At 23.7% G+C, this 27,618-nt stretch overlaps 7 protein-coding genes across 7 annotated transcripts; 4 read left to right on the top strand and 3 right to left on the bottom strand. All coding sequences in view use genetic code 6, as the record gives it.

The window, feature by feature from the left end:
- Positions 1–2,070: 2,070 nt before the first annotated feature.
- TTHERM_00031800 (ABC transporter family protein) lies at positions 2,071–4,185 on the top strand (the record flags this gene model as incomplete). Its single annotated transcript, XM_971885.1, has 4 exons — positions 2,071–2,254; positions 2,311–2,631; positions 2,688–3,014; positions 3,212–4,185. The coding sequence occupies 4 exons, from the start codon at positions 2,071–2,073 to the stop codon at positions 4,183–4,185; spliced, it is 1,806 nt and encodes a 601-aa protein (XP_976978.1).
- A 1,308-nt stretch (positions 4,186–5,493) lies between these two features.
- TTHERM_00031790 (ABC-2 family transporter protein) lies at positions 5,494–7,605 on the top strand (the record flags this gene model as incomplete). The annotated part of the gene is made up of 4 exons (XM_971884.1): positions 5,494–5,671; positions 5,735–6,055; positions 6,195–6,521; positions 6,632–7,605. 4 exons carry the CDS (start codon positions 5,494–5,496, stop codon positions 7,603–7,605), a joined length of 1,800 nt encoding a protein of 599 aa, XP_976977.1.
- Positions 7,606–8,932: 1,327 nt separating this feature from the next.
- Positions 8,933–11,052, top strand: TTHERM_00031770 (ABC-2 family transporter protein; the record flags this gene model as incomplete). Its single annotated transcript, XM_971882.2, has 4 exons — positions 8,933–9,113; positions 9,172–9,492; positions 9,577–9,903; positions 10,079–11,052. 4 exons carry the CDS (start codon positions 8,933–8,935, stop codon positions 11,050–11,052), a joined length of 1,803 nt encoding a protein of 600 aa, XP_976975.2.
- Positions 11,053–11,811: 759 nt separating this feature from the next.
- Positions 11,812–14,721, bottom strand: TTHERM_00031760 (tetratricopeptide repeat protein; the record flags this gene model as incomplete). Its single annotated transcript, XM_971881.2, has 1 exon — positions 11,812–14,721. Exon 1 carries the CDS (start codon positions 14,563–14,565, stop codon positions 11,812–11,814), a length of 2,754 nt encoding a protein of 917 aa, XP_976974.1. The 5' UTR covers positions 14,566–14,721.
- Positions 14,722–16,241: 1,520 nt separating this feature from the next.
- TTHERM_00031750 (ATPase, histidine kinase-, DNA gyrase B) lies at positions 16,242–20,124 on the top strand (the record flags this gene model as incomplete). Its single annotated transcript, XM_971880.2, has 3 exons — positions 16,242–16,824; positions 17,468–18,017; positions 18,078–20,124. 3 exons carry the CDS (start codon positions 16,242–16,244, stop codon positions 20,122–20,124), a joined length of 3,180 nt encoding a protein of 1,059 aa, XP_976973.2.
- Positions 20,125–21,269: 1,145 nt separating this feature from the next.
- On the bottom strand, positions 21,270–23,745 carry TTHERM_00031740 (hypothetical protein; the record flags this gene model as incomplete). The annotated part of the gene is made up of 2 exons (XM_971879.2): positions 22,147–23,745; positions 21,270–21,995 (listed from the first exon to the last, which is right to left on the bottom strand). Exons 1-2 carry the CDS (start codon positions 23,710–23,712, stop codon positions 21,270–21,272), a joined length of 2,292 nt encoding a protein of 763 aa, XP_976972.1. The 5' UTR covers positions 23,713–23,745.
- Positions 23,746–25,293: 1,548 nt separating this feature from the next.
- TTHERM_00031730 (transmembrane protein, putative) lies at positions 25,294–27,465 on the bottom strand (the record flags this gene model as incomplete). The annotated part of the gene is made up of 1 exon (XM_971878.1): positions 25,294–27,465. The coding sequence occupies one exon, from the start codon at positions 27,463–27,465 to the stop codon at positions 25,294–25,296; it is 2,172 nt and encodes a 723-aa protein (XP_976971.1).
- Positions 27,466–27,618: the final 153 nt, after the last annotated feature.

Genomic DNA, 27,618 nt, shown 5'->3' with positions numbered 1-27,618 from the left:
AGAAGCCTTTTTTAATTGTTTATAAATCTATTATAAATATATTTTTGATATTTCATTAATAATATCATAAAAAATATATCTTAAATATATATTTTCTTTTATTTTTTCTTATTAGTTCTAATTAAATATTTTCTTTAATTTTAATATTTTATTAAAATAGTTTCAATTTATTTTAATTTTAATTTTTTTGAATGTACGTACTTCTTTAAAAATTTTTTTTGAAAAAGAAATTTGAAAAATAAAATAATTTTTTTGTAACAAACTATAAATTTTTTTTTCCCCTATTACTATTATTAAGGACCATATCAAAAACCTTAGAAAATAGGAGACAAAGATAATTTTTAATTTATAAGATGTGAGATATCATATTTAAAATATGAGGTTTTCTGTTTTTTTCCTTTTTTATGAATTCAGCTGGTATTTTCGTATTTATCTTGAAATTTATAATAATACTAGGGCCTTTTTCTTACTTTAAAAAATTTTTAATCTTAAGCAAAGAAAAAAGTTAGCTTCCTCTTTTGAGTATTGATTTAATTAGAATTAAAATGATTTGGAAGATTAAGAAAACTGACTTCAAGAAGGATTTATTAAAATATAAGTTCAAGTATTAGAAGATATTATTTTAAAAATTTGGAATCTCCTCAAAGAATCTTAGATTTTATGAGTTTTTAATACAGTAGCGAAATAATATATGGAAATAATTTAGATAAAATAAAGCGAGTATATCTTTTAAATGTATTAATATGTAATGTTTTAGTTGTGTTATTAGTTAGTAATTTTTTAATATTTCACATTTATTTACTCAAAAATTAAATGCATTATAATATATAATGGGCTTATTTTGTTCTATTTTAATAGCTCTACCCTAATATAATATTAAATATTTAAGATACATATAGGAAGGCTATTTTTACATTTTTTACATCTAACAGTGCTAACCTTGAATATGTTTATCAATCTATTATTTTTTTAATGTTTTAAATACAAATAATTTATTTTATTTTATTAATCCTTTATAAATCAATCAAAATGTAATAGTTTGTTTTTATTGTTTGAAAGTATGAAGAATTATGAAATTAATAGTAAATAGATCAAATATAAAGTCATACATTTTTTATACAGAAATACATTAAGATTTTATAATTTCATATATTTTTAATTGAGTATTTTGTAATATTGAATTGAATGCTTGTTTTTTATCTAGTATAGTAGAGACAGAATAAATATTTTATGTGCAACAGTCTTTTTTTTAGTGCGAAGTTCATATAAAAGTAATATTTTTTGCAACATTTAAAGAAAACATCTTATTTTCTTTTATTTTTAAAATATTATTAAAGTGTCTGAAAAATATAATCATAATTAATAAGTTAATCAAACTAGAAAATAATCAGAATTTTTAAAAAATGTATCAAGCAATTAAATATTAATGAACGAGTTGTAATTTTTTTCTTCTATATGAAAAAAAGTGTAATTCATTTATGATTTAATTTAAATTAATATCTAAATAAATTAATTATTAATCTGAATTTATTATTAATTATTAGAAATTGTGTAATTAAGTAAATAGAAGAAAAAAAGAAAAAAAAAGAAAGATTTTAATAACTAAAAATTTATTTATAGACATTCATTTCTAATTATTTTTTTAACTTTTGTTGACACAGACCAGATTTTATAAATACTCTACAGCTCTAAAAATGTATACTTACTCATGCTTAGAAAGTCTTAGTTTGTTCCATAACTTTCCAGGTTTTTTTATTTTAAATACTTTAAGGGTTTAAAATGGCTTTGTTTAACGTTTAAAAAGCAGTTATTTTAGATTTTGCTTGATTTAAGTAATCACTTCTTTTACATTTAAGAATCAGTTTATAATTTAGTTGACTTTTTTATTTAATTACTTTAATTATCTCTTGGATTTTAGAGGAAGAATTTGTTGTTAATAGAAATAATTGTTTGTATTTATAAATACAATAAAAGACAATTTAATAATTAATAATTTTCAATTAAATCATAAATCCAATTAAAAAATTAGTTAATACTAATTAAAAAGTCATAAAAAAGTTCTTTAAAAAAATGTAAATGAAAGTTGACGTTGAAGAACGAACCTATACATAGAGTCCAATGACTTAAGCCAAAAGCTCTGTGGATATTGTCTTTCAAGACATAAAGTACACTATAAAAACAAAGTAAGGAAATAAAGAGCTTTTGAAAGGTGTCTCAGGTATTTGCAAAAGTGGTTAAGTTACTGCTATCTTAGGTATTCATTTTTCTTTTATATGGGCATTTATTTATTTGTTTTAATGTAAAATTTAGGATCTTCTGGCGCAGGAAAGACCACCTTGTTAAATATATTATCGAAAAGAATATCATCAAACAAAAACTCAATTTTAGAGGGATAGGTCTTGGCCAATCATAATCCCTATAACTTAAATGAATTCGCTTAGTTTGCCACTTATGTTATGTAAGATGATATATTATTAGAAAGTATGACTGTAAAAGAATGCTTTGAATTTGCAGTTAATCTTAAAAGTAAGGGTACTCAAGTAGAAAAGGAAGTAAAAGTAGCTCAAATGTTGAAAAAACTTAGACTTGAAAGATGCTAAAACACTTTCGTAGGAGGATTATTCATCAAAGGTAGACATTTTTAATCAACATAGACCATTTAAATAAATATATTTTGTTATCAAAAGGTATTTCTGGTGGTGAAAGAAAAAGAACTTCTATCGGCTATGAGCTGATAAGTAATCCTTCTTGTATATTTTTAGATGAGCCAACATCTGGTTTAGATAGCTTTACAGCTTATAGTATCATAAACTTGCTTAAGGCTTACGCAGTAGAGAATAATAATACAGTTGTATTTACCATTCATCAACCCTCTGGCGATATTTGGAATATGTTTGATAATGTTATGATGCTTGTTAATGGTAAATTTATCTATCAAGGATAAGGTGGTATGAATGTAGTAAAACATTTTTCAAGTTTTGGCTTTACTTGTCCTATTCACTCTAATCCAGCAGGTAACTAATTAATTTTATATATCAATCAATTAAATATACATGGTTATTTATTTTTAATACTATTTAATAACCAAAATTTAGCTTTAATTATCTGAAATCCTAACCTATTTAAATTATCTTTCAAGCTAAATATTGATATTAACAAACAACAATTTAATTTAAATAATTTAACTCAAATTATGTTTTTAATATAAAAGATTACTTAATGTCAATTATGCATGGAGAAAGTGAGGTTAACATTAACAATTATCCTAAATATTTTGAACAATATGATCTTCAATTACGATAAATAGTCTCTTCTGAAATCAATCATTCTTAAAAAGGAGATTTTCCTCATAGAATAATACACACTTCTTTGATTTATCAGATTTCATAAATAGCTCTGAGATAGCTCAGAATTCTAAAAAGAAATCCTATTCTCTTGAGAGCTCGTCTCGGTCAAAGTGTAATTATAGCTTTGTTCATAGGTCTTATTTATTTAGATATCCCTAAACCTACTGAGCACTACACAATAAGAGACATAACTGATAAAAATGGTGTTCTTTTCTTCTTTACTATTTCTATGTTTATGATGACACTCAATCCATGCATGCTTACTTTTCCATCTTAAAAGTAGGTTTTCTTAAGAGAAGAGAATTCTAAACTTTATTCTGTGTTTCCTTATTTCATCGGTAGATTAATAGTTGATTTGATTCCAACTGTTATCTTCCCATTTATAAGCTCATGTATAGCTTATTGGATGATTGGATTAAATAATGACAATGCTGGAAAATTCTTCTTCTTTGCATTTACTGTAATTATTTAAAGTCTTTGTGGGTTAGGAATAGGATATTTAGGTGGTTCTGCTTTTAGTGATGCTAAGTTAGCTATAGCTGTAACACCATTAATGATTATGCCTTTTATGTTATTCGCAGGTTTTTATAAGAATGCCAAAGATTATGCAAGCTGGATTGGTTGGATATAATATCTTTCTCCCTTTAAATATGCATTTAATGCACTTGCTCATAATGAGTATACATACGATGGTCCAACTTACAACCCTGATCCTATAGCATTGTTAGATTTAGATTTGAGTAAATGGGAAGCTATCGCCTGTCTAGCAGGAATATTTGGAATAGCAATTATATTTTCTTTCATGTTCTTATCTTTAGTAAAGAAAAAAGTATAATGATTAGTAATAAATTTTGTTTATACTGTATTAAAATATCATACATATCGTTTTTAAAATCTAAAAATTTCAAATTTATTTAACTAACTAACTTACTTACATTTTAACAGCTTTTATTTTTTTATAAAATAATTCCTTTTATAAAAATGAATTAATCTTCTTCTATTTTTCTTTAGAAAATTAGTCTGAAATTAAATGAATAACCTCTCTTATTTTCCTTTACTATTTTGAAATTTCCTTTTAAAATAAGTAAATTTCCCACTAAATTAATTAAAAAATATTTATAAAAAGGAAAAACCTAGAATCCATCATACACTAACTAATACGCACTTCTTTTAATATAATTATCAATATTAAAGTGGTCTTTTTTTATTTGAATTATTTTTTTCTTGTTTTTAAAAAGGAAAATAAGCTTTTTTTGCGCTTTCTTACTTCCATAAAATAGAAAGAAATATAAAATTAGATCATTAAGAGTCAAACAAAAATTTCTTAAAAAACATCTTCAAGTCAAAATAAAATTAAATAAAACAATAAAAAATAAAATAAATAAAATTCATTAAAATTTTAATAGGCTTTTTTATTTAATAATATATTTTTTTGTATTTAGATACTAACAGCTTTTGGATTCATGCACTTTTTCAAATTTATTTAAAATAATACAATAGACAATCCGTCACAAACTATTTCATTTTTAATTTGCGTTATAATTCAAAATTTAATAAAAAGAAAAATAGAAACTTGTTAGAAGAATTAAAGAATAAATAAAAAATGAATGAAAATAAGTAATTGATGTTGTTTTTTTCATTAAAATACTGTTTATTTCTGAATTTTTGTCAGAAATTAACAATACACTACAAAATTTTAGTGATTGTTTTACATCAAGCAAAACTTGTTTTGTAAAAAACCTATATAAAATGATTTCATAAATTGAATTTTTTTTGACATAACTAGAGTAAAATAAATTTACTATCGGAATAGGTATTTTTTTTTTAATTTTAATAGAATTATTTTATTTATTAAAAATCAGCTAAACTAATTATAGCCTTCTTCATATAGTCTATTTATCATAATTGCGTAATTATGATTGATTTGAAAGTTGAACTTTCGAGAAGAAAGCTTTTTATTTAATTAATCAAATTTTAACAGATTTTACAAAAAAATAAGATGAAATTTACTAACCTTATATGGAACGCAGTTTTTATGATTTTATTTAAATTGATTATCAATACAAAACTATAATTATTTTTCTTAAAATAAAAATAAAAAATTAAACTTAGTATAAAAACATACAATTTAAAAAATATAAAATAAATGTCTGATACAGGAAGCAATACTGGAAAAGTAACTCCATATAGAATGGATAAAACTCCTTCTGTTGATATTATATTCAAAGATATTAGATACTCAGTATCAACTAAATAGGGACCTAAAGAAATATTAAAAGGTGTTGAAGGAGTCTGCAAAAGTGGATAACTTAATGCTATTTTAGGTAATTAAATAAAATTTTGTTTTAACATGCTAAACAATTTTCAATTTGCTTATAAATAAATAGGTTCTTCAGGAGCTGGTAAAACAACTTTATTAAATATACTATGCTAGAGAATTCAAAGTACTAAAAAATCTTAATTAAGTGGAGAAGTACTTGCAAATAAAACTCCTTTCAACGCATAATAATTCAATAAATTTGCAACATACGTTATGCAAGATGATATTTTGCTTGAGACTATGACAGTTAAAGAATGCTTTTAATTTGCTGCAAATTTAAAAACTAATGGAACTGCCAAAGAAAAGAATGATAGAGTTTAAGAAATGGTTAAGTAATTAAAATTAGAAAGATGCTAAAACACATTTGTTGGTGGCTTATTTGTTAAAGGTAAATTTATTTAAAATTTCACTATTAACTTTATTAAAAATAATACCATCAAATTTTAAATAAGAAATTTACATTTAGTTCAATCAAAATTTATCTCTAACAAGACAAAATAAATTAAGTCTTCAATTTAACAAATTAGGTATTTCAGGAGGTGAAAGAAAAAGAACTTCTATTGGATATGAATTGATAAGTGATCCTGCTGCTATATTTTTGGATGAACCCACTTCCGGTTTAGATAGTTTCACCGCTTATAGCATCATTGAATTGCTAAGAAGATATGCTCACAATAAAAATAAAACAGTGACATTTACTATTCACTAACCTTCTTCTGATATATGGGATTTATTCGACCGCGTAATGCTTATGGTTGAAGGAAGATTTATTTATTAAGGTCCTGGAGGAATCAATGTTGTAAATCATTTTTCTAGCATTGGTTTCTAATGTCCATAATACTCTAATCCTGCAGGTAAAAAAATTTATTTATTTTGACATAAAATTGAATTAATAAGCATACAGCTCTTCAATCAATTGAATTATTTAAAATTTTCTTATCTAATTTTAATTCCATAAAAAAAGATTACTTTATGTCAATCATGCATGCAGAAAGCGATGCTAACGTAAAAAGCTATCCCATTTACTTCTAAGGGTATGATACCAAACTCAAATCTATTGTATCTAGTGATATCTAAAATGCACATGATGGAGAACTACCTAATAAATAAGTTTAAACTAGTATGCTTTATCAAACTGGCTAAATTGCAATGAGATAGGTCAGAATTTTATAAAGAAACCCTTTGATTTTTAAAGCTCGTCTTATCTAAAGTATCATCATTTCTCTCTTCATAGGAGCCATTTATTGGTAAATTCCAGGTCCGAACGATAACCCTTCTCAAAGAAATGTAAATGATAAAAATGGATTCTTATTCTTCTGGTGTATTGGTATGTTTATGATGACACTTAATCCTTGCATTTTAACATTCCCATCTGAAAGAGCTGTATTTTTAAGAGAAGAGAACGCATAGCTGTATACTGTTAGTCCATACTTTTTTGGCAAGTTTATTGTAGATGCATTCCCTGCAGCTATTTTCCCTTTAATTTCTTGTTTAATAGTTTATTGGATGGTTGGCCTAAATGATGAAAATGCTGGAAAAGTATTTTTCTTTATTCTAGTTTGTGCTATTTTAGGTTTAACAGGGTTAGGTCTTGGATATTTAGGAGGTTCAGCTTTCAGTGATGCATAAATGGCTATTGCTGTTACTCCTATGTTGTTGATGCCTTTCATGTTATTTGCAGGTTTTTATAAAAATGCTTCTGATTACGCAGCTTGGATTGGATGGATTTAATATATTTCACCATTTAAATATGCATTTTAGGCTGTCACCATAAATGAATACTCATATGATGGTCCTGGATACCCATAGGACCCAATAAAATAATTAAATTTTGACCAAGGTATGTGGTCTTCACTTGGATCCTTAGCTGGTTTATTCGCAGGTTTCACAATAATTTCCTTTATTTTCCTTGCTACTCTTAAAAAGAGAGTTTAATGAAATAAAATAAGTTATAATATATATAATATTACTACCATTAAATGTATTTTAAATTATACTATTTTTGTCTAAATATTAAGTATTTATTATAAAAATTATATTACTTTTAATAATAATTCTAAAATAAATGATTATCAAATTAAATTTATTGCATCCAATACATTTTTATAGAATTAGAAATCTATTGTATTGTAATCATCAATTAATTTAAATAAAAGTTAATCACATTTCAAAACTTAAGATAATATTGAATAATAAAAGTTTAAAGACATTATTGAGATTGTTTTTAATTTACCTAAATAATATTTTTTTAATGATACTTTTCAAAAGATAATCATTTCTTGAGATCCTTCGTTATTATTTTTATTTAAGCCTATCAAAAATAAAAATCCCACTTTTTAATGTTGGCTAAAAAATAAAATTAAAAAATTAAGTTTTTACAATTATTTTCTGTATTTCTTAAATAATTTAAAGCTAAAACCTAGCAAATTTTTTTAAAATTAAATATTTGTTAATAATAAAACTTGTAAACTGGTTGCAAAAAAAAAAAAACACAACAATTAGCAATAAAAATAAATAATTTACTATTATTTTTACAAAGCATTAAATTTAATTTATATTTAATAATTAAAATAAGTTTTAGAATTTTATAAGAAGTTTTTTTTTACTTGACATTGATGATGATATATGTAACTATATCGTATCTTCTTTATTATGATAATTTTCAAATCTCAAGCAAGTTTTTTTGATAAATATTTAAATCATATGTAATAATCTATTTATTTATATTGTTATTATTTTTAATAATATTTAAATGTATTCAAATCGTAATAATGTTAATTTTCATTTTTTTGTTAATATATAAAATATTTGTATTTATAACATTTTAATGATATTAAAAATATTTAAGTTCTTATTTGTATAATCTTACATTTTAACATATAGCAAATAAATGAATAAGATTAAATTACTTTTATCTAATATGTATTTAATAAACTATAAAATGATAAATAAATTATTGCTCTTGAAAAAGGAAAAAATAAAGAAAGAAAAGCAAATTTTCTGGAATTATTCAAATATCAAAATTTATCAGCACATAAAAAGCCATATATTTTAGAGTAACTTATTTTTATTAATATTTATATAAATTAGTTAAAAATCATATAAATTATTGAGAAATCGAACCAAAATTAATCAGAATTTACTTTTTTCTATTTCATAAATTACAAAAATAACAAAAACTCATTTCTTAATAAGACAAATCAAAAAAACAATATTTTTATAAATCAATATTATACAAAAATTAAGAATTAAATAAAATACTAAAATGTCTGATTAAGGTAGTCCTAATTCTATTAAAATTTCCCCTAAATAAACAGGAGAATGTGAAAAGATTGATATTGTTTTTAAGGATATTGATTATACTGTAATAAAGAAAAAAAACTAATAACATATTCTCAGAGGAGTTTCTGGTATATGCAAGAATAGCCAAGTGAATGCTATTCTAGGTAAATTAAATTAATAAAATTTATTACAATGAGAGAGTTTATTTTATTTTATTAAAAGGTTCTTCAGGAGCTGGTAAGACAACCTTGCTTAATATTCTCTGTTAAAGAGTTTAAAATTCATCGACTCAAGTTTTAAAAGGCGATATTCTTGCAAACAATATTGCATACAGTGCAGACTAATTTACTTAATTTGCTTCGTATGTTATGCAAGATGATATTTTACTTGAAGCATTAACAGTTAAAGAATGCTTTTAATTCGCAGCAAACCTCAAGACTACAGGTACTGCAGAATAAAAAAGCAAAAAAGTAGAAGAAATAACTAAAATGTTGAAACTAGAAAAATGCCAAAACACTTTTATTGGTGGTAACTTTGTTAAAGGTAAAATAATTTAAATAAAACAAAATCTTCATTACATTTTCCAATTTTAACAACCTTTTAATTACATCTTAACAAATATAAAAGGTATTTCAGGGGGTGAAAAGAAGCGTACATCAATTGGATATGAACTTATTAGTAATCCTTAGTGTATATTTCTGGATGAGCCCACATCTGGTTTAGATAGTTTTACTGCTTACTGTATAATTGACCTTTTGAGGAGATATGCTCATAATTAAAATAAAACAGTTGTGTTCACCATTCACTAACCCTCTTCAGATATTTGGAATATGCTTGACCATGTAATGCTTATGGTAGAAGGATAATTTATCTATTAAGGTCCTGGTGGAATGAATGTAGTAAATTATTTTTCTAGCATCGGATTCAAATGTCCTATTCATTCTAACCCTGCAGGTAAATAAAAAATAATTTTCTCACATTGTTAATTGTTATTTGAAAGGAATTTATCAATTTCATAAATTTTTTTTGCTTGAAGTTTTTAGAAAATTTATTTGAAAACATTTTTTTAATAGAAATGATTTTAATTTAATTAATTTTCTATTTATTTATTTTTAATTCAATTCAAAAGACTATTTAATGTCGATCATGAGCAATGGAAATGAGATAAATTAAAAGAATTATTCGCTCTATTATTAAGAGTACTCTAACAACTTAAAACCGGTAATCATGAGGGAAATATAACAATCATAATAAGGAAACCTTCCTGCAAAATAACTAGGAACTAGTTATTTTTACTAAATTGCATAAATTACACTAAGGTAGACTAAAATACTTAAAAGAAATCCTATTCTTTTTATAGCTCGTCTTATACAAAGCATTTTAATATCACTTTTAATGGGTGCAATCTATTGGTAAATTCCTGGGCCTTTAGATAATCCAACACAGCGAAATATTAATGATAAAAATGGTTTCATGTTTTTCTGGGTCTATGGTAATTTCATGATGGCTTTATTACCATGTGTTCTAACTTTTCCTCAAGAAAAGTAAACTTATTTAAGAGAAGAGAATTCCAAGCTTTATTCAGTAGGACCTTACTTCATAGGAAAATATATAGTAGACATATTACCTTCAGCTTTTTTCCCTGCCTTGTCAAGTATAATTGTTTATTGGATGATTGGATTAAATACTGACAATCCTGGTAAAGTATTGTTTTTAATATTTGTTTGTGCAATTTAAGGTATAACTGGTTTAGGCTTGGGTTACTTATGTGGATGCATCTTTTAAAATGCATAAGTTTCTATTGCAGTTACTCCAATGCTTTTAATTCCATTCATGCTCTTTGGTGGTTACTATAAAAATCAAGGTGATTATGCTTCTTGGATTGGTTGGATTTAATACTTATCTCCTTTTAAGTACTCTTTTAGTGCAGTAGCCTAAAATGAATATTCTTATGAAGGTTAAGGGTATCCTTAAAACCCAATACATCAATTGAACTTTGATTTAAGCATGTGGGAGTCTGTTGGATGTCTAATTGTATTATCTTTTGCCTATACGATAGTAGCATTTGTGTTGCTATCTTTACTTAAATAAAAGGTTTAATGATAACATTATATTTGGTATAAAATCAATTTAAAATGAAAGAAATTATATTTAAAATTTGTTAAATTTTATAATATGTATGTATGTACTTAATATTTTAATATAGACACATTTGAAATAATCTTTTTTTTTTTTTTAAATTATATTTAAAAAAAATTATTTTAAAATGATTTATATTTTAAATTCATAAAAAAACTAATCTTAAATATTAATTTTTGTTGATTAATCAATCAATATTAACAAACTTTCAATTTCAAAAAGTCTTTAGTTATAAAAATTTTAATATATTTTTTAAGAAAAAAATATTTTTAGGTGTTTAAAATAAGATGTTGAATTAGGTTTGTAAACTTGGAAAGATCTCAGATTTTTCTTTCAAAATTAAACATTTTTTAGGATCATTATTAAGAAAATTAGCTCAAAAATTAATAAATTAACTTTTATTATTTATAAATAATAGCAATTTTTTTAGTAAATTCACTATGAGCTAAGTTGTATAAGGGTGTTTAATACAAAAATTTGTTATATTTTGGAGAATAATAAGTTTGATTGCCCATAGTCAAGTTTTTTAAAAACGTAAAAATTACTATTTTTTTGATGTTGAATAAAAAAAATTTAATAAATAATGAAAATAATTTTAAATTTTGATTTAGGAATAAAACATATGTTAATAATTTTTTATATATAAGTAAAAAATTCCGATACATGTAAAATTAATAAATATTAATAAATAAATTATATTATAATAATAACAAGATTGATCACTCACTCTTCTCCAGCAAGAATGCTTTTAATTGCTTTCTATTAGGCTAAATCTTCTTGCTAGACTTCATTGTAAAGTTTTTCTAAATTGTCAATAATTATTTTGTGGTTTGGAGCTAAACCTTCTGCTTACTTCAAGAAGTACTCTGCTATTTCATATTCTTTTGAATTTTTCTTCAATTTATTTTCTTGAAGGGAAACAGTTTTGATAAACACAGCTATATTATTAAGAGCTTCAATATAGTCAGGCTTGACTTAAATGGCTTTTTGATAATTAACTAAGCACTTAGCTCTTAGTTTACTGACTTCTGCTTGGCTGTGAGTGGATTTAAGCTGGTCTTCAATTGCTATTGCAAGACTATAATATGCATAGTAATTATTTCTATCTAATATAATTGCTTTTTCATAATGTTGTATTGATTCTGATAATGGTTTATTTAAAGTTTAAACTTCATATTAAATTAAACCTATTTAATATGCAGCAAGAGAAAATGCAGGGTTGAATTGTAAAGCTTTATTGAAGTTATCAAGAGCGTTTTACCAATTAGGTTCAGATTTAATCATTTCCATCAAGCCTTTTACGTAATAAATGTAGGCATGCTTAGGGCTTATTTTTTCAGCATATGCTAAGTTTTTAATGATTTCATCTTAATGCATTTCAAAACCTGCATCTTTTTAAAGTTGAGCTTATGACAGATTAACTAATGCACATATATCTTTAGGATTAATTTCAAGGGCCTTTTTGAATAAAGCTTCAGGTTCAGTTTCTCTTTCTTGTTCGCTTCCTCTTAATTATGGATTTTCTACATACAAAAAACCTAAATTATTATATATTTAGCTGTCATTAGGATTTATTTTTAAAAGCTTTTCATATTATTGCTTAGCCTCAGCGAATTTCTTCTAGTCTTTATAGGCAACAGCTATATTAAAAAGAGAAGATTCTGCTCTTGAATTTTTCTCAACAGCCTTTTAATAGTATTTAACAGCTTCTTCGTTATTTTAATATATTTTTTAATTCATATAACCTAGATTGTGATATGCAAGAGAAGATGATGGATCTTTTTCAACGGCTATTTTAAAGGATTTTTCTGCTTCTTCAATCATTAAAGCTTTTTCATAGAGACAACCTTGGATATTATAGTAGTCAGAGTTGTTTGGTTCTAATTAGATAGCTTTGTTAATATGGTCGATACCTTTCTTTATGTTATCCTTGTCATATTAGAATATGCAAGAAGCTAACTTAGCATGGTCTTGAGCATTAGAGGGGTTGGCAGCAACTTATTATTCCAATTTCTAAATATCTTACCTATCATTTGATGTCTTTATTTGCTTACCTTTAATGTAATCAGGAAGATGGCGAGGTTAAATTGCATTTAAGTGATATTTAAGAGCCAAATAATCCATTCTACTTGAAATTTTGTGCATGAGACGCTCTTGTTCATCTATCTCTAAAATCTCAGATAATAATTCATTACAGTCCTCATTAAGCTTGCTAGATCCAGGGAATTAGTTTTTCAATTTAGAATCAGAAGGGTTGTAAGAGGACTTAACTTAGCTTTTGTTAGAAAAACTAGCTTAAAGAGCAGCTATAGCTTAAAATAGAGCTTCTTTTTAGAGTTTTGCTTTTGTCTACTCATCATCGCCAACAAATAATTTGTTATTTTCAGGAGCAGAGAATTGGTTAAACTACTTTTAGTCCATATCAGAAAGCTAAGCCAAGGAAGCACCCATAATCCAAATATCAGTTGGAGCATTTGTGTATAAGTTAGATGGGTTATTTTTGAGAATGTGCTAAATTTAGGGTGATTAAAGCTGAATATCTTTCTCCAATTTTGTTTTTGTGAGATTTTTAATTTATTAATTGTTATCCGCTAAATTGATATCACGGAAATCGCAATATTTGAATGTTTTGCCATCACTTGATACTAAAATTTTATCTGGATTAAGAGTACGATTGACCAATTTCTGATTATGTAAGTGCTACATTCCCCAAATTAAATCTTATGCAACAAGAAGGAATGAACGAGGGTTGAGCTTACCACGGTTTTGATTGATGAATTCTTAAAGAGTGCTATTAACACTATCTTCTTGTTCAACAAACAAGATTAAATCATTGCTTTTATTTTTAAGATTTGTGTTTTCAATAGATTTTCCATTTTCTATGAAGTGACTCTTGTACTTTAAGACTCTCTTTCCATATCCTTTAGTGTCCTTAACAGCAGAATCGTGAGCTCTTTAAATAACCTCAAGCTCTTTTTATAAGATTCTTTTTTACTCTTCTTCATTTCCGTTTGTAGGTAACAACTATTCATCATGGAAGAGTATCTTCATACAAACAACTCGCCCTTCTTTAGACTCAGCATTGATAACAACTCCAAAACTGATAACTGTAGTAATTTAGAGAATTTTGTATCCTTTAGAATCGAGTATGAGCATTGCTCTAAACACATTATATTTTTCTTTTTCATTAAGTTTGTGAGCTCCTGGAATTTGATCTACATCGCTTAAAGTATAGGTATCCTTAGGTATAGGTGGAGCGGCTTTTACAGCAACAGGCTCTTCTCTGCGCTTTTCTTAAACAATTTTAATTTCTTCTTGTTCTTCTATTACAATTACTTCTTCTTTTTTTGATTCGACAGGTTATTTTGGTGCCTACCTAACTTCTTCTTAAACTTCATATCTTTAAGGCTATTTCTACTCGACTGGAGGATCAACTTGCTTACGCTAAATTGGCTTTTTTCCACAACAACAACCCATATCTTTTATAAATAAATTTGTGTCTTTTTCGTCTGTCTTAAAATAAGTTTTCTTGTATATCTTCTAAAGAAAGATTTGTAATTTTTATAATCTCCTACTTTTTAAAAGTTATTGCAAAAATTTAATAATATATATCTTAACAAAAAATAAGTTTTTATTGAATTATAATTCTTTTGTAGATTTATAAAGTGTACATGAAATTATTATAAAAGGCATAATCACAAACAATTAAGCAAGCAAAAACAAATAAACTAATTAAAAAATAAATAATTGCTGAATCTATTTTTCAAGGAAATTAATTTTGAAATAATAAAGATAAAATTTTGAAAAGTTATCTATATTTATTATTTGTAGTATTTTTATATTCGAGTTAGATATATGTTCAGCTACAATTATTATTTTGCTTAGATACTGAGCTTTCATGCTCTGCAGAAAATAAAATTATGTAAATATAAAACTTTAGCAACCTTACAAGATGCTTAATTCTATATTGAGAGCTCTAAAATAATTTTAACACACCTTGAGCAGAAAAAATAGTTCAATAGTTTTTCAATCAATTAAAAACCAATATAAACTACTGAATAAAATCTTTATTGATGAAAAAATTTATAAAATTACTGGTCCATCAAATTTCAATAAAAAATTCTTCATTTAACTAATTAAATAAGAAATGTATGAATTAAATTATAATTTTGAGCTCATTATTTCATTCAGTAAAGTAAATAAATAAATAAAAGTATCAAAAATAAAGTAAAAATGAGTTATGAATTTGCAAATTAATTTCTGTGTTATTTATATTACTAAAAATTTATATAAAATAAATTTGTATTATATATTACTAAAATACTTGCTTTTTTTACAAATAAATAATTTCTATCCACAAATTAAATTTCGATTTCAGGAGGAAGATAATTATTGATTGTAAAAATAACTAGCTGATCACATACTGAAATAATATAATATAAAATTATGTAAAATTAAAGTAATTTTATAATTCAAAAAAAATGAATAAAATAATAAAATATATTTATTCTTTTTAATTTAAAAAAATTAAATTAAATAAAATGAATTTTAATAAAATAAATTAAAATTAAATTAATTAAAAAATATAATTTTAATTGATATTGTTAAATAATAAATAAAATTTTACAAAAAATATTTTAATTTCATGTAAATATTTAATATGAATTAATATTTATTTTAATATTAAATTATTTGAAGAAGATTCCTACTTAAATTAAAAAGTTTTGGTGCATCAAATGTTATTGTAAAGTTAATAGAAAATTAAAAAATCATTTCTATTAATAATATAAAGCTTAAAAATAAAGAATATTTTTAAGAAGGTTTAATATGAATAGTATTTGATTAAATAATTTGGTTTTTTTTATTGATATTATTATTGTTATGGTAGTAGTAGTATTTGAAATAATCAAATAAATAAATTATAATCACTAATTAATTTTTAGATTTTTAAGTAGAGAAATTAGGTGGTTAAAATAACAAGATACGCTCCTATTTAATTTTTAGACTACTTTGAATATAAAGCAAGCAGTTCATAAAAGCGATTACTAGAAATTTATTATTATTATATATAGTAATAATAGATATAATAGTGAGAAAATCATTTTAGATAGTAGCAGAAGTGTAAGGCTTGTTTTTTAAACTCAATTAGAACAATGAAGACTTCTAAAAAGGGTATGAAAGTTACGTACTTTCAGAATAATTTTAGTAAGTATTAGTTAAGACCATATAGTCTAAGATTTAGAAACTCAGAATTAGAAAAATAATATTAGGAAGATAGATTAATAGATGGCAAGGCAATAAATTTCTTAGCAGTTGTTATAATTATTATTACAAGTATAGCAGGGTGCATTTAGGTTGGATATGAGTAAAAAATAACTAGTCTTGTTGTTTTAGCTTTCAATGCTATTCTTCATTGCTTTGCATTATTTTAAATTAAGCAAAACCTCAAATATCTCAAGAATTTTTTATTTTTACTCAACTTATACAGCACAGTTTGCTATTCCATATTCCTAAGTTCAATAGTTAAAAAGCTGACTATAGGATAGCTTATATTTATTGAAGATATATATGTTTATTCTCTACTCTTATTTATGAGAACCAATACCTTCATATGGGACTTAATGTTTATTTTGTCAAGCAGAATCATTATACTAGTATTTTCAATAGTTTCAATAGATAATAGTCAATAGTAATGGTAGGAAGTTACTATTGCAGTCATTCTATGTATATTATCAGGTAAATTTAAGTTTAAAGTTTTATTTTTTCTTTTTGAAATTTATTTCTTAGTTTAAAAGATAAAATCATTAGTTAGGCTTATAAATTTTAGAAAATTTACTGTTAAAACTAGCAAATATTTAAGAAAAATCATTAAATAAAGGGAAAACTTTCTTATAACATAGATAAACCCAAAATTATAAATATCTAAAATAATTCTTTATTCGAATGCAATCATGTTATGAGTAATATTAATTTTTAACTTTTTATCTTGACCGCATAGTTTTAAAGACTGAAAAAAAGATCTTTTATATGAAGATTCATAACATAATTTAGCTTACTATTTTATAATTTGGCTTTGTAATAATTAAAAATGTATTGTAAGACAAGACATATTACTTAAAAAATCAAAAAAATAGATTGTAAATTTTGTAATAAAAAAAGTAATAATTCATTAATATCTAAATAGAATAATATAATCGAAGAAAAATAATTAATTAGACAGACTATTTATGAAAAGTATTTAATTAGTAATAAAAAGTGGTTGTGGTGATTTTAATCAATTTAATTAATTTTGGTTACTAGAAAATTCAAAGATAACTAATATTTTATTTTGACTTGAGCTCATCTTTACTATCTTAAAAGATATTTTTTTATTTTACAGGTGTCTTATCGATATTCAACTTGTTTAAGAATGAAAAACTTAGGAGAGAAACTTTTTTGAATTTAAAGTAGAAGGATTAATGGAATGTTATCGTTGACGAAGTTCTACCAATTAACATTATTATTTCTAAATATAATTCCATAACAGGCGAAATTAGTTTAAATGCTTCTAATTAAGAAGCCTAGTAGAATTTCAAGATTTAAAATGATGAGTCGTTTAATCAATTCATGTAAAAAATAAGGTTGGATATCCCAAACTCCAAAAAAACTCTCAGAGATTTTATATTAGAAAAACATCATGCAATAGCTAAAGAAATTAAAGTAAGATAAGACATGAATATTAAACCATTAATTTAATAAACTAAGAAAATAAATAACAATAATAATTTTAATAACGACTTAAAATCTTTGCAAGAGCACGAAAGTCCTTTTGATGATTTAGACTCTAATTCTCCTTCAAAGGTTGATAAAAATCCCTCTATTAAAAAAATGGTAACATCAAGAAGTATCGTGAAGAAGAGACCCTCTGTAAAATATGATTAAGGATAAAAGTATATATTTTCTTTTGTTATCATTTGTTTAGTTTTATTTATTTTATAAAAATTATTTAGATTTGTTGAAATACTTAAAGGATATTACTGCGAAGATTGGGAAAATAAACCCTTCACAAAATGTTAATATAAAATATAAGTTTTTCAATTTTCAGTAAATGAACCACTTTTGCTCATAAATGTTGAGAACAACCAAGAATAAGAAGTTATCAAGATGCTTAAAGTTACAAGAAAGTAATATCGTGAACTCTTTAAAGATACTTTGTACTTTTTTTAGGATAGAATAGTCAGACTTTCTACTGAGATAGGACAAGTAGCTATCCCTTTAAGTTAAAGCAACTTATATTATGACCTAAAATATTCCTTGATGAGTATATTTACAGGAATCCATAATATCCTTGATTTTGTTTTTGAAAAAGGCATTTCTAGTAAAGAAAAAGAGCAAGTTAAAGAAAATAATACCAATAAAAAAGAGCTAAATTCAGGCAAACCTAAAAAAAAAGATTCATTTTATCAGCAGTTGTCTCCTTAAAATAGTATTGAAAACGAACTCCAAATCATTGAGAATGGATAATATAGTTTTCATGGGAATCCAAGCAGTAGCTAAACAAACAATAACTAACCAAACAGTAACTTAAATAATAAAAATAATAGCAATCCTAAAATGGGTGTTGGTCAAAATACGCCACAAAATCTATTAAATAACTCCACAATGGGTAATACGAAAATTAGAAACTTTTCCTTAAGAAAATTGCTTAATGAAGTGAGCGATGTTATGTTTGAGAAATGTAAACAGAAAAAAGTGATGTTTTTTTTCTCAGATTTGCTTGGGGAAGATTATTAAATGATTCAAGATTAGCGTAGAATTAAGCAAGTCTTATTTAACTACCTTCAAAATGCTCTCGATTGTGTTTAGAAGGGATATATTTCTTTAACTGTAAAGCCTTACATGAACTTAGGTTTCAAGACATTCAGATTCGAAATTATGGATAGTGGGCCTGGAGTAAATGATAATATAATTGCTGACGAATAATATAACAATAATAATAATTTGAATAATTCAAGTCATAATGGTCACATCTAAGTTGTTTCTCTTAGGAAAAAGTCTTAAAACCATTAAAAATAGTTAAGAAAACTTAGCAGCTTTTCTAATTATTTTTAAAATATAACAACAGCCAACCCTTAAAGCAAGTAAAAAGGCTTAGGTATAGGAATGAAGGTTAACTAAAAAATTATAGCTAAATTAGGTCCATATTTTCCTAAAATTTATAGTGAGCAAGAGACGGGAACAAGAATAATTTATGAAATGTATACAGATATTTTGGCAATTCGTAATTTAAAATAAAGATTTCGTGCATCCATTCATAGAGATTTTAGAGAGGAAGATGTACCAGAAGAAGAAGAATTTATAGGTTTATCGTGCTATAAATATACAAGAAATGAAATTTATCACTTCTCTAAAAATTCTAAAAGCTCAAATTTGTTATTATCTCCTGATAGTGCTTTGTATTTGCAAAACTTAAACGAAAAGCAGTAAAATATGATAAACTAGAATCAAGGAAGTAACTAGCAAAACCAGATTTACCTAAATAGTAACTCAAATAATATACCTAGTGCTATTTAAAGTATGATCAACTTGAACACTCCAATAATAATACCATCTAATTTTAGTACAATACCAAATGATAATTTCAATTAATCAATGCCAATAAGAACACCGAGCAGTCTGATTCAAGTTGAGCCAAATTAATCTAGACATCGTCCAGAAAGTCTTGAAAATGCACTAAGCATGAAAGTTACTCGTAGCAACTAAATTGCAATTTCAAACACCCAAATGAATAACAGTTTTACTCTGGAAAGTTTTAGAAGCAGAGATCGTAGTCGATAAGACAGTTTCTTTGTTGATATGAATAACAGAAAAAGATTACTAAACTAGAATAACTAACTTTAGCTAAATCTTAATGGAAGTGATGACGGAAATAACGTTTTCTAAAATCCAGCATTATACAACGGTAGCTTAACCAATCCTAATAATCATAATTATAACCCAAATATATTCCATCCTTACAAAAAATATTCATTGCACGATCTATCGAATTACTCTTGAGAATAAAACTAATGTAATAAAGTCAATCTTTTAAACATTCAGATAAAATAAAAAAATGTAAATCATAAAATAAAAAAATCCTTAAATATAAATAATAATTAAATTAATCAAATTATACTAATTACTATAAAATATATTTAAAAAATAATAACTTCTTTCGATTATTTAATTACTAATCATTAAATTGGTTAGTTATTATTTATTAATTTTGAATTAAATCTTAAATAATTGCTTTATATGTTTAAAATATTTTATTATCATTCATAAAACTATTAAAAAAATATTTATTTTATTAAATTTTTTTTGTAATTTTATCTTTCTAATTAACTTCCATAAAAAGTAAATTAAAAAATATTATAAAAATCTAAAAATAAAAATTAAAAAATAAAAAAAATAAATAATTTTTTCAAAATTTTTATGAAAAATACTTAAAAGTAATATTTTGTTTACATTTTTTAATTTAATTTAATAAAGTTTTCATTTCTTATAAAATTAATAAGACCAAAAGTTTCAAATTTAAAATTTAACTTTCTATTTTATTGTTCGAAATTAGGTAAAATTAGAGAGTTTTTTGCATATTAAATATATTCGAAATTTATTAATAAAAATGTATCTGCTTTTGTATCGAAATTCAATATATTTTTATGATTTTTCAAATAATAAATAACAAGATTAACATTTGTATTTTTCAATTAAAAGTATTGATTGAGCTTATAAAATCAAGTTTTCTATTTATTTTTTGTATTTAGCTGAAATATCAAGATTTTTTTACTAAACTGTAACAACTTAATCAAATTAAGTTTGTAATTATTTATTGTATTTTTACTAAAATTGAATATTTAAAGATAAATGAAATTTAGAGTAATAACAAGATAAATAAAAGTTTAGTTAGTCATATAAAGTAATATAATATACAAATGTTATAATTTATTATATAGATTTTAACAAGCGTATTAAGTAGTAAGAGTAATTAAATATAAATAGTATTAATTATTTGTTAAAATTAAAGACCATAATTATTAATCCATCATTCGAAAGCAATTATCTTTATTTAATAATCAAAAGATATTAAATTAAATTATGTTTTTTTGCCTGAATTTTTTTTATATATTTAAATTATTATTGATTTATATGCTTATTCATGGTCATCCTTGAATGATTCCTGTTTTTTCTATTAAATTTAAATATTAATCAATGTCATGCAAATGACTATCTCTTTAAGAGTAATCCCATGGCATGATATCTTATTCTTTTTTGCTTTAAAGCATTTTAGAATATATTTGATTGTATTTATTTGCTTCCACTGGTTTGTAACATGGTTAGATAAGAGGAGTAAGTAGTTTAGTATTTTAATCTTTTTTAGAATTGTGGTTATTATTTACAAAAGATTTATTTTTATTAGGACTAGATGCATTTTTTTGAGGACTAATTGAATTAATTTTTATTGGGGACTCTGCTTTATATATACTTTGATTTCCTCTTACACTTTTTAGAGGAGAATCTTTTTACTTTTTCTAATTAAAGCGAGTATAGAATGTATTTATTTTATTCTACTTCTCTATAAAGCTCTACAGAAAATCTTCTGAGAACTGCTACACGGGCTCAAGCTCTAAAGAATTAACAGATGATAAGACACTTACTTTTTTTTAGTTTGAATCTAATTTCAAGTGATTTTATATCTAATTAAGTTAGTCATGATGATTAAGGTTCTAATGTAAAATATCTTAATTGAAAATTTATCTATTATCAAAATAATTGACAGATCTATTTAATTATTATTATTATTATTAATGATGATAGAAGGTATCTTAGATATATTTTTAGTTTTACTTCTGCAACAGGTTGATCTCTTAAATTTTTCTTGCATTTTCCTATTTTATTAAATGTAAATTTTAAAATGGTTCTATGAAAAATTTAAAATTATCAATAAATCAATTATAATCAATCATTTTAACAGAAAAAAGAGAGGAATAAATGATTAAAAAGAGAAAAATCAATTTTAACAAATAAATGAATAAATACCTTTGATTTATTTCTTCTTACTGAGCTTAACCTTCCATAAAATTTAATTGAATTAAACATTCCCTTATTTATTTGAATTTGCTTAGGCTTCAAAGTTACATTTAACAAATCTTAAACTATATCCTAGTCTGAAGAATCTTAATTGTTGAATTAATTATCTGAAATATCTTAGGTATCTTTTGGAAGTTAAATAGGGCTTTGATTTGCCATTTGAATCTACTTTCTTGTACAAGATTTCTGCTTCTAAGGACTTTCATGAGCAAAAATATTGTGGTCTTATTTAGATTTGGGATTTGTAGAGATTGATCTAATTTCAGATTTTTTGCAATTTTAGGATAACTTCTTTAGTAAATCAAAATAATTAATTTTATCTGAAAATATATGAGTGGGGAAATTCCTAGGATGTGGTGCTATTTCTTTACCACAATTTTTAATTACTTCTGGTAAAGAGGGCTTATCATCTTATTTTTGCACTGATGTAGGCTCTATGCTATCTAACAAGTTAAAAACTTTATGATTGCTCTACTACTAGATTAATTCTTTGCTGTATTCTTCTTCTTTAGAATTTCTCTTAGAAGGGCCTTCAGTTTTACATTTAATCTTTAATGGTATCAATTTATTTAATTGAATTTTATTTAAATTTTCATTTTAAATGCACTCTGTTTAACTAATTTATTCATTTATATCAGAAACAAGTCTTTTTTTCCAGTCAAATTTATTATTCAAGGATTTTCTTTTGGTATCAGAAGATGAATTACCTTACTATTACTACTCACCTGTTTCTTAGAACTTACTTTTTTGAACGTTTTTGTAATTATTTTACAAAAGGTACTATAAATCTTATCCATTTATTTGATTAGATGCAATTACATTTCCATTTTTAAGGCCAGAATTCTCTATTAAATGATTAATTGTTTTCTTGTCCTCTTATAAAATCCATTAAATATCTTATTTTTTAATGTCTATTTTTTATTGAATTTAGTTATCTTAATGCCTTTTAGATATTCTTCTATTTTTAATCTAATACATAAACTCTGGATGTTGGTTGTTGCTGATATAGTTAACGTTTTAATTGCTTGATAAATTTCCAGCATCATTAAATTAAAATTGAGAATTTTATTAACAATCCTCATATTATTTTGTACTTCTCAGTAAATTTGGTGTATAACATCTTCTATATGAAAGTTATTCAACAGATTTTGTGTTTTCTACCTACTTTTAAATCTCAATATTTTAAAACATGCTCTTCTCAGTTAAGTTCTATTGTTCCTCCGATGCAAAGAAGCTTAAATTACTAGTATTATTTGCTTGTAGCGCATGCTTTTATTGTAATTTTCTATCATCAGAAAGATGTTTATTTTGATTATTATCTAAGATGATATACGATTTGCTTTCAATAGTTGATTAAGAAGGTTAATAAGTAGATGAAGAATTTTAATTTCTACTAAAAGGTGAGCTGGATAGTCTTTATTCAACCAAGTTATGAGTCTCATCTTTCAAGCGGAGATTTTTTTGTAACTTGGCATTTTCAAAAGGATTACCACGCACAAAGTTATGAGAAATCATTATCTTGATTGATTGATTATTAAGTTTTTATTTTGTGTTATTAATTATAAATATTTTGGAAAAAATAAATCGAGATTTCTGATTTGGGAGTGAAGCGAGTTACAGATTAATTTTTTTGACAGAGAAATGTATTTAATATCCTTACTTTGTTAAATTCAATGTGATTATTTTTAAAAAAAACTTAATTAAAAGTTTTAAATTTGTATTATTGATCATGCTTTTATTTATTAAGTTTCTATCACTCAATTTTATGGCATATTGTCTTGTATTACTATTATTTTATGATTGTAAGATTGTTCTAATTAATTTTTTTAACATAATTATTACATATATTATAGCGCAACAAACTATCTCTGTTTTATTTTCACTATAATTTTGGGATCTTACATTAATATTGTGTGGTAATCATTAATTAATTGAGTTAAAATATTACTTACTATCTTTAATTTTAGCAAAAATCCCAAATAGCTGAAAAAAATAAGAAGTATAATTATATATTTTATTTAGCTCAGCGCATTCTGCTTTTATTTTTTAAGATTGAGTGAACAACATATTTTAGTGGTAATTCATCATAACTAAAATATATAAAAAATTTTACAGTACTTTTAAATTTCATTTGTCATCATCGAATTTAATGTATTTTGAAAAAATTAAAAGTCTATATATAATTGCTATACCAAATATAATTTTAATCAAAGAAGATTAAATAGAAAAAGAAAGAATAAATAAATAATTATTAGTAAATTAATTTATTTTTCCTAAATACTTATTTTCATGCTAAATTATATCTAATCTTAAAAATTAATTTATACTTTAAAAAAATTAATCATAAATTTAGCACTTAAATTTAAGAAATTCATAATCACACAAATTTCAAATTAATTATTTAGTTTCACTTATAAAAAATTAATAAATTAAAACTTTATTGATTATCCAGCTTAACTAGTAAAAATTTGTAAACCAAAACCCGCTTATTCTAATTTTTTTCTTAACTAATTTAATTATTTAGCTTACTTTGATAAATTATACTTATTCTAAATACTAAGATAGATACATAATTATGAAAGAATCATAACGAAATATTTTTATAAATATAATTTAATTATTTTTTTAAGTTTATTTCTTTTGGCTTGCAACTTCAAATAATCAATCATATTTTTGCTAATAAATAAATAATGAATCATTTAAGAAAGAAGATTAAATATATTTAATTATGAAACTAATGCAAAAGTACACAGTAAAAGAGGAATGGTAGAAATAATTCTAGAGAGTTTCAGGAAAGGCAAATAGTATAAAGCAAAAAATAATTAATTTATTAGTTTTTATTTGGATAAAAGTTTAATAATAGAAATGTCTTTCTTTATTTGCAATTGAATAAAAAAAATCAATACCATGATTAATCATATTGCTAATTGCAGTATTAATTTTTAATTTTTTATGAAATATTTAGGACATCTAAAATCTTATTAGAAGCAAAATTTATTGATAATTTAGAGTAATTTATTAGAAAAAACAGTATATAAAATATAATTAAATATTTTAAGTATAATTGAGATATTAAATATATTTTTTTGAGAAAATTCAATCTTTTATTGAGTCATTAAAATTGATTGAGAAGAAGTTACTTCTTAATTTTTAATTTGGTGATGAGTTCTAATCTTTACTACTATCTTTACTTAGCTCTTTATTGATCTCAAAATTTGATGTAGTGAAGCTTTCATAGTTTTTAGTAAATATATTTTACTAAAATTAGCTTGAAATTCTTGGATCAATCAATTATAATAATTTTCTATTTATTGGTAGATCTGATAGTTTGTTTTAATTTGTTATTCTATGATAAGCTTCTTCAGCGTCTTTAGCCTTTTAAGCGACATTTCTTTTATCTTCGTAAAGTATACCTGTATTTGAAATAGCAAAGCTTTAATGTTCTGTTATTCCAGTCATTGTATCTCTATCAAACTACTCTTCATGAATGATTGGTTTAGGTATAAATTCAAACAACTTAATTTAATCTCTATCTAGAAGTAATCTTTTAAGTTTCTCTAATTCAAGCAATTTAGTAATAATAGTGTTAATATCTAGATGATAATCGAGCTTTTGCATCCCATAACTGATCATTTGTGATTTTGCTCTCCTTTTACAAAAGTAGCTCATAAAAATATCTGTAAAACGTACTCTAAATTAATTGTATGTAGTATTGAAGAAGGAAGATATAATTTTTTGATTTATATAATCGCTCGACTTAAATAAAGTTTTTCTTTTAGAAAGAATATTTTTTTTAAAATCATTTATATTGATAATAGTAACTTTTTTTTAAGAGTTTCTTTTTTTTAATGTTGATTATTAAAAGCTCACTTAATCTATAGAGGGGATTTTAAGTTTTAAATGTTGTGCTTAAGTGCTAACATCTTCTTACATATTATTAGCATAGTGGTTCACAGTACTACCCGAGCAATGTTATGAAAATGTGTTTGCCTATTTTATGGAATTACCTTGAGAATCATTAAAAGTATTTTTTCTCGATATCTTAAAATCAATGCTGCTTGCATGTGGAGTATTTGCTAATATTTTTTGTGTTGGCGTGGGTTATTCAATTAATTATTAATTATTGAAAAGACCATTTATCTCTAGTTACTCTTTATTCTAAAAGGAAAAAATAGAATTTAAGAGTTTTTATCTGAATAACATATTAGAAAATGGGTAACATAAAAGGATACCAATTGAGTAAAGAAAGTTAAATAACCCACCTAATTTAGAAAAATGAGTTATCAATCTTGTGTAACTTCTAGAGTATAAAGATTCTTTATTTTTTTCTAGTGTTATATCAATTTAAAAGATATTTTCTGTATTGGAATTATAATTGTTATTATTTTAAATATAGTGTTATATTTAATAATTATCTTAGCTGTAGATAAGTTATTCCTCCATCATTTAATTAGGGATAAATATCCCATTATCAGTTTGTATAAGGGTTTTCCTAAATTATATATTAATGTCTTTTTAAGCTTAACTGGAAGTTTTATAAGCTAAATATTATGGATTTGGTTTAAAAGCTGATTTACTGTTATTTAAATCTAAATAGTAGTTCATAAAGTAAATTAATAAACGTCCTCCATTTAGTTATTTATTTATTTCTTCTATTTCTTAGCAATTTTAAGAAGTAGAACTATCACAAATTTTAACTTTAAATGTTAGCCACTTAAATATATTTGCTCCTTGTTAGCCTTCTAATTAAATTTACTCATTTAAAGGTAAACAAAACAACTTTTGCATTCCCTACAAACCAATATAGCTAGTCATATTGTAATGCTAAAAGTGTAAATTTGTACACTAAACTAAATCAATTTAATTGCTTTATTTCACATCTTCATAATAGCTTGTTGTGCTGTTTAATATTTACTATTAAGTATTATATTCAGCTGAAATTTAAAATAAGCCTTCATCAAAGATAAACTCATTTTAATTATTTTATATTCCTAAAGCTAAAACAAAATTCTAAGGGTCAATGACGTATGAGCCTGGTGCTTAAACTATATTTTCCTAAAAAGAGATATCGTACTAAAATAAAAAGGATAAATCTGAAAATAGTTGAAAAAATATTGCAATAAGTATTGAAAGTGTAGCTGCAAAGCCCATAAATGACTAGTGTTTCTCTTTGCCTTCTAACTTAACTGAAATAGGGATACCAAAAATGTCATAATCTTCTAATGATAAAAAGCATTTATAAATACTTTTATAAAATCTAGTAGCCATTTTTTCTTCTTTATTTTTGTTTAGTATTAGTTTATTAACACTTTATGTAATTTATTTGATCTGTTTTTTAACAAAAGTTATACTGTAAAAAAATTTTGATCAATAACGTAGATTTTACACTAAATTTTGTTTAGCATTTATCTAAAGACATTT

This window comes from Tetrahymena thermophila (assembly GCF_000189635.1).
Source record: "Tetrahymena thermophila SB210 genomic scaffold scf_8254667, whole genome shotgun sequence".
In the NCBI taxonomy this organism is placed as follows: domain Eukaryota; phylum Ciliophora; class Oligohymenophorea; order Hymenostomatida; family Tetrahymenidae; genus Tetrahymena; species Tetrahymena thermophila.
The sequence above is the reverse complement of the archived record's forward strand: the minus strand, read 5'-3'. Positions and strand labels throughout refer to the sequence as shown.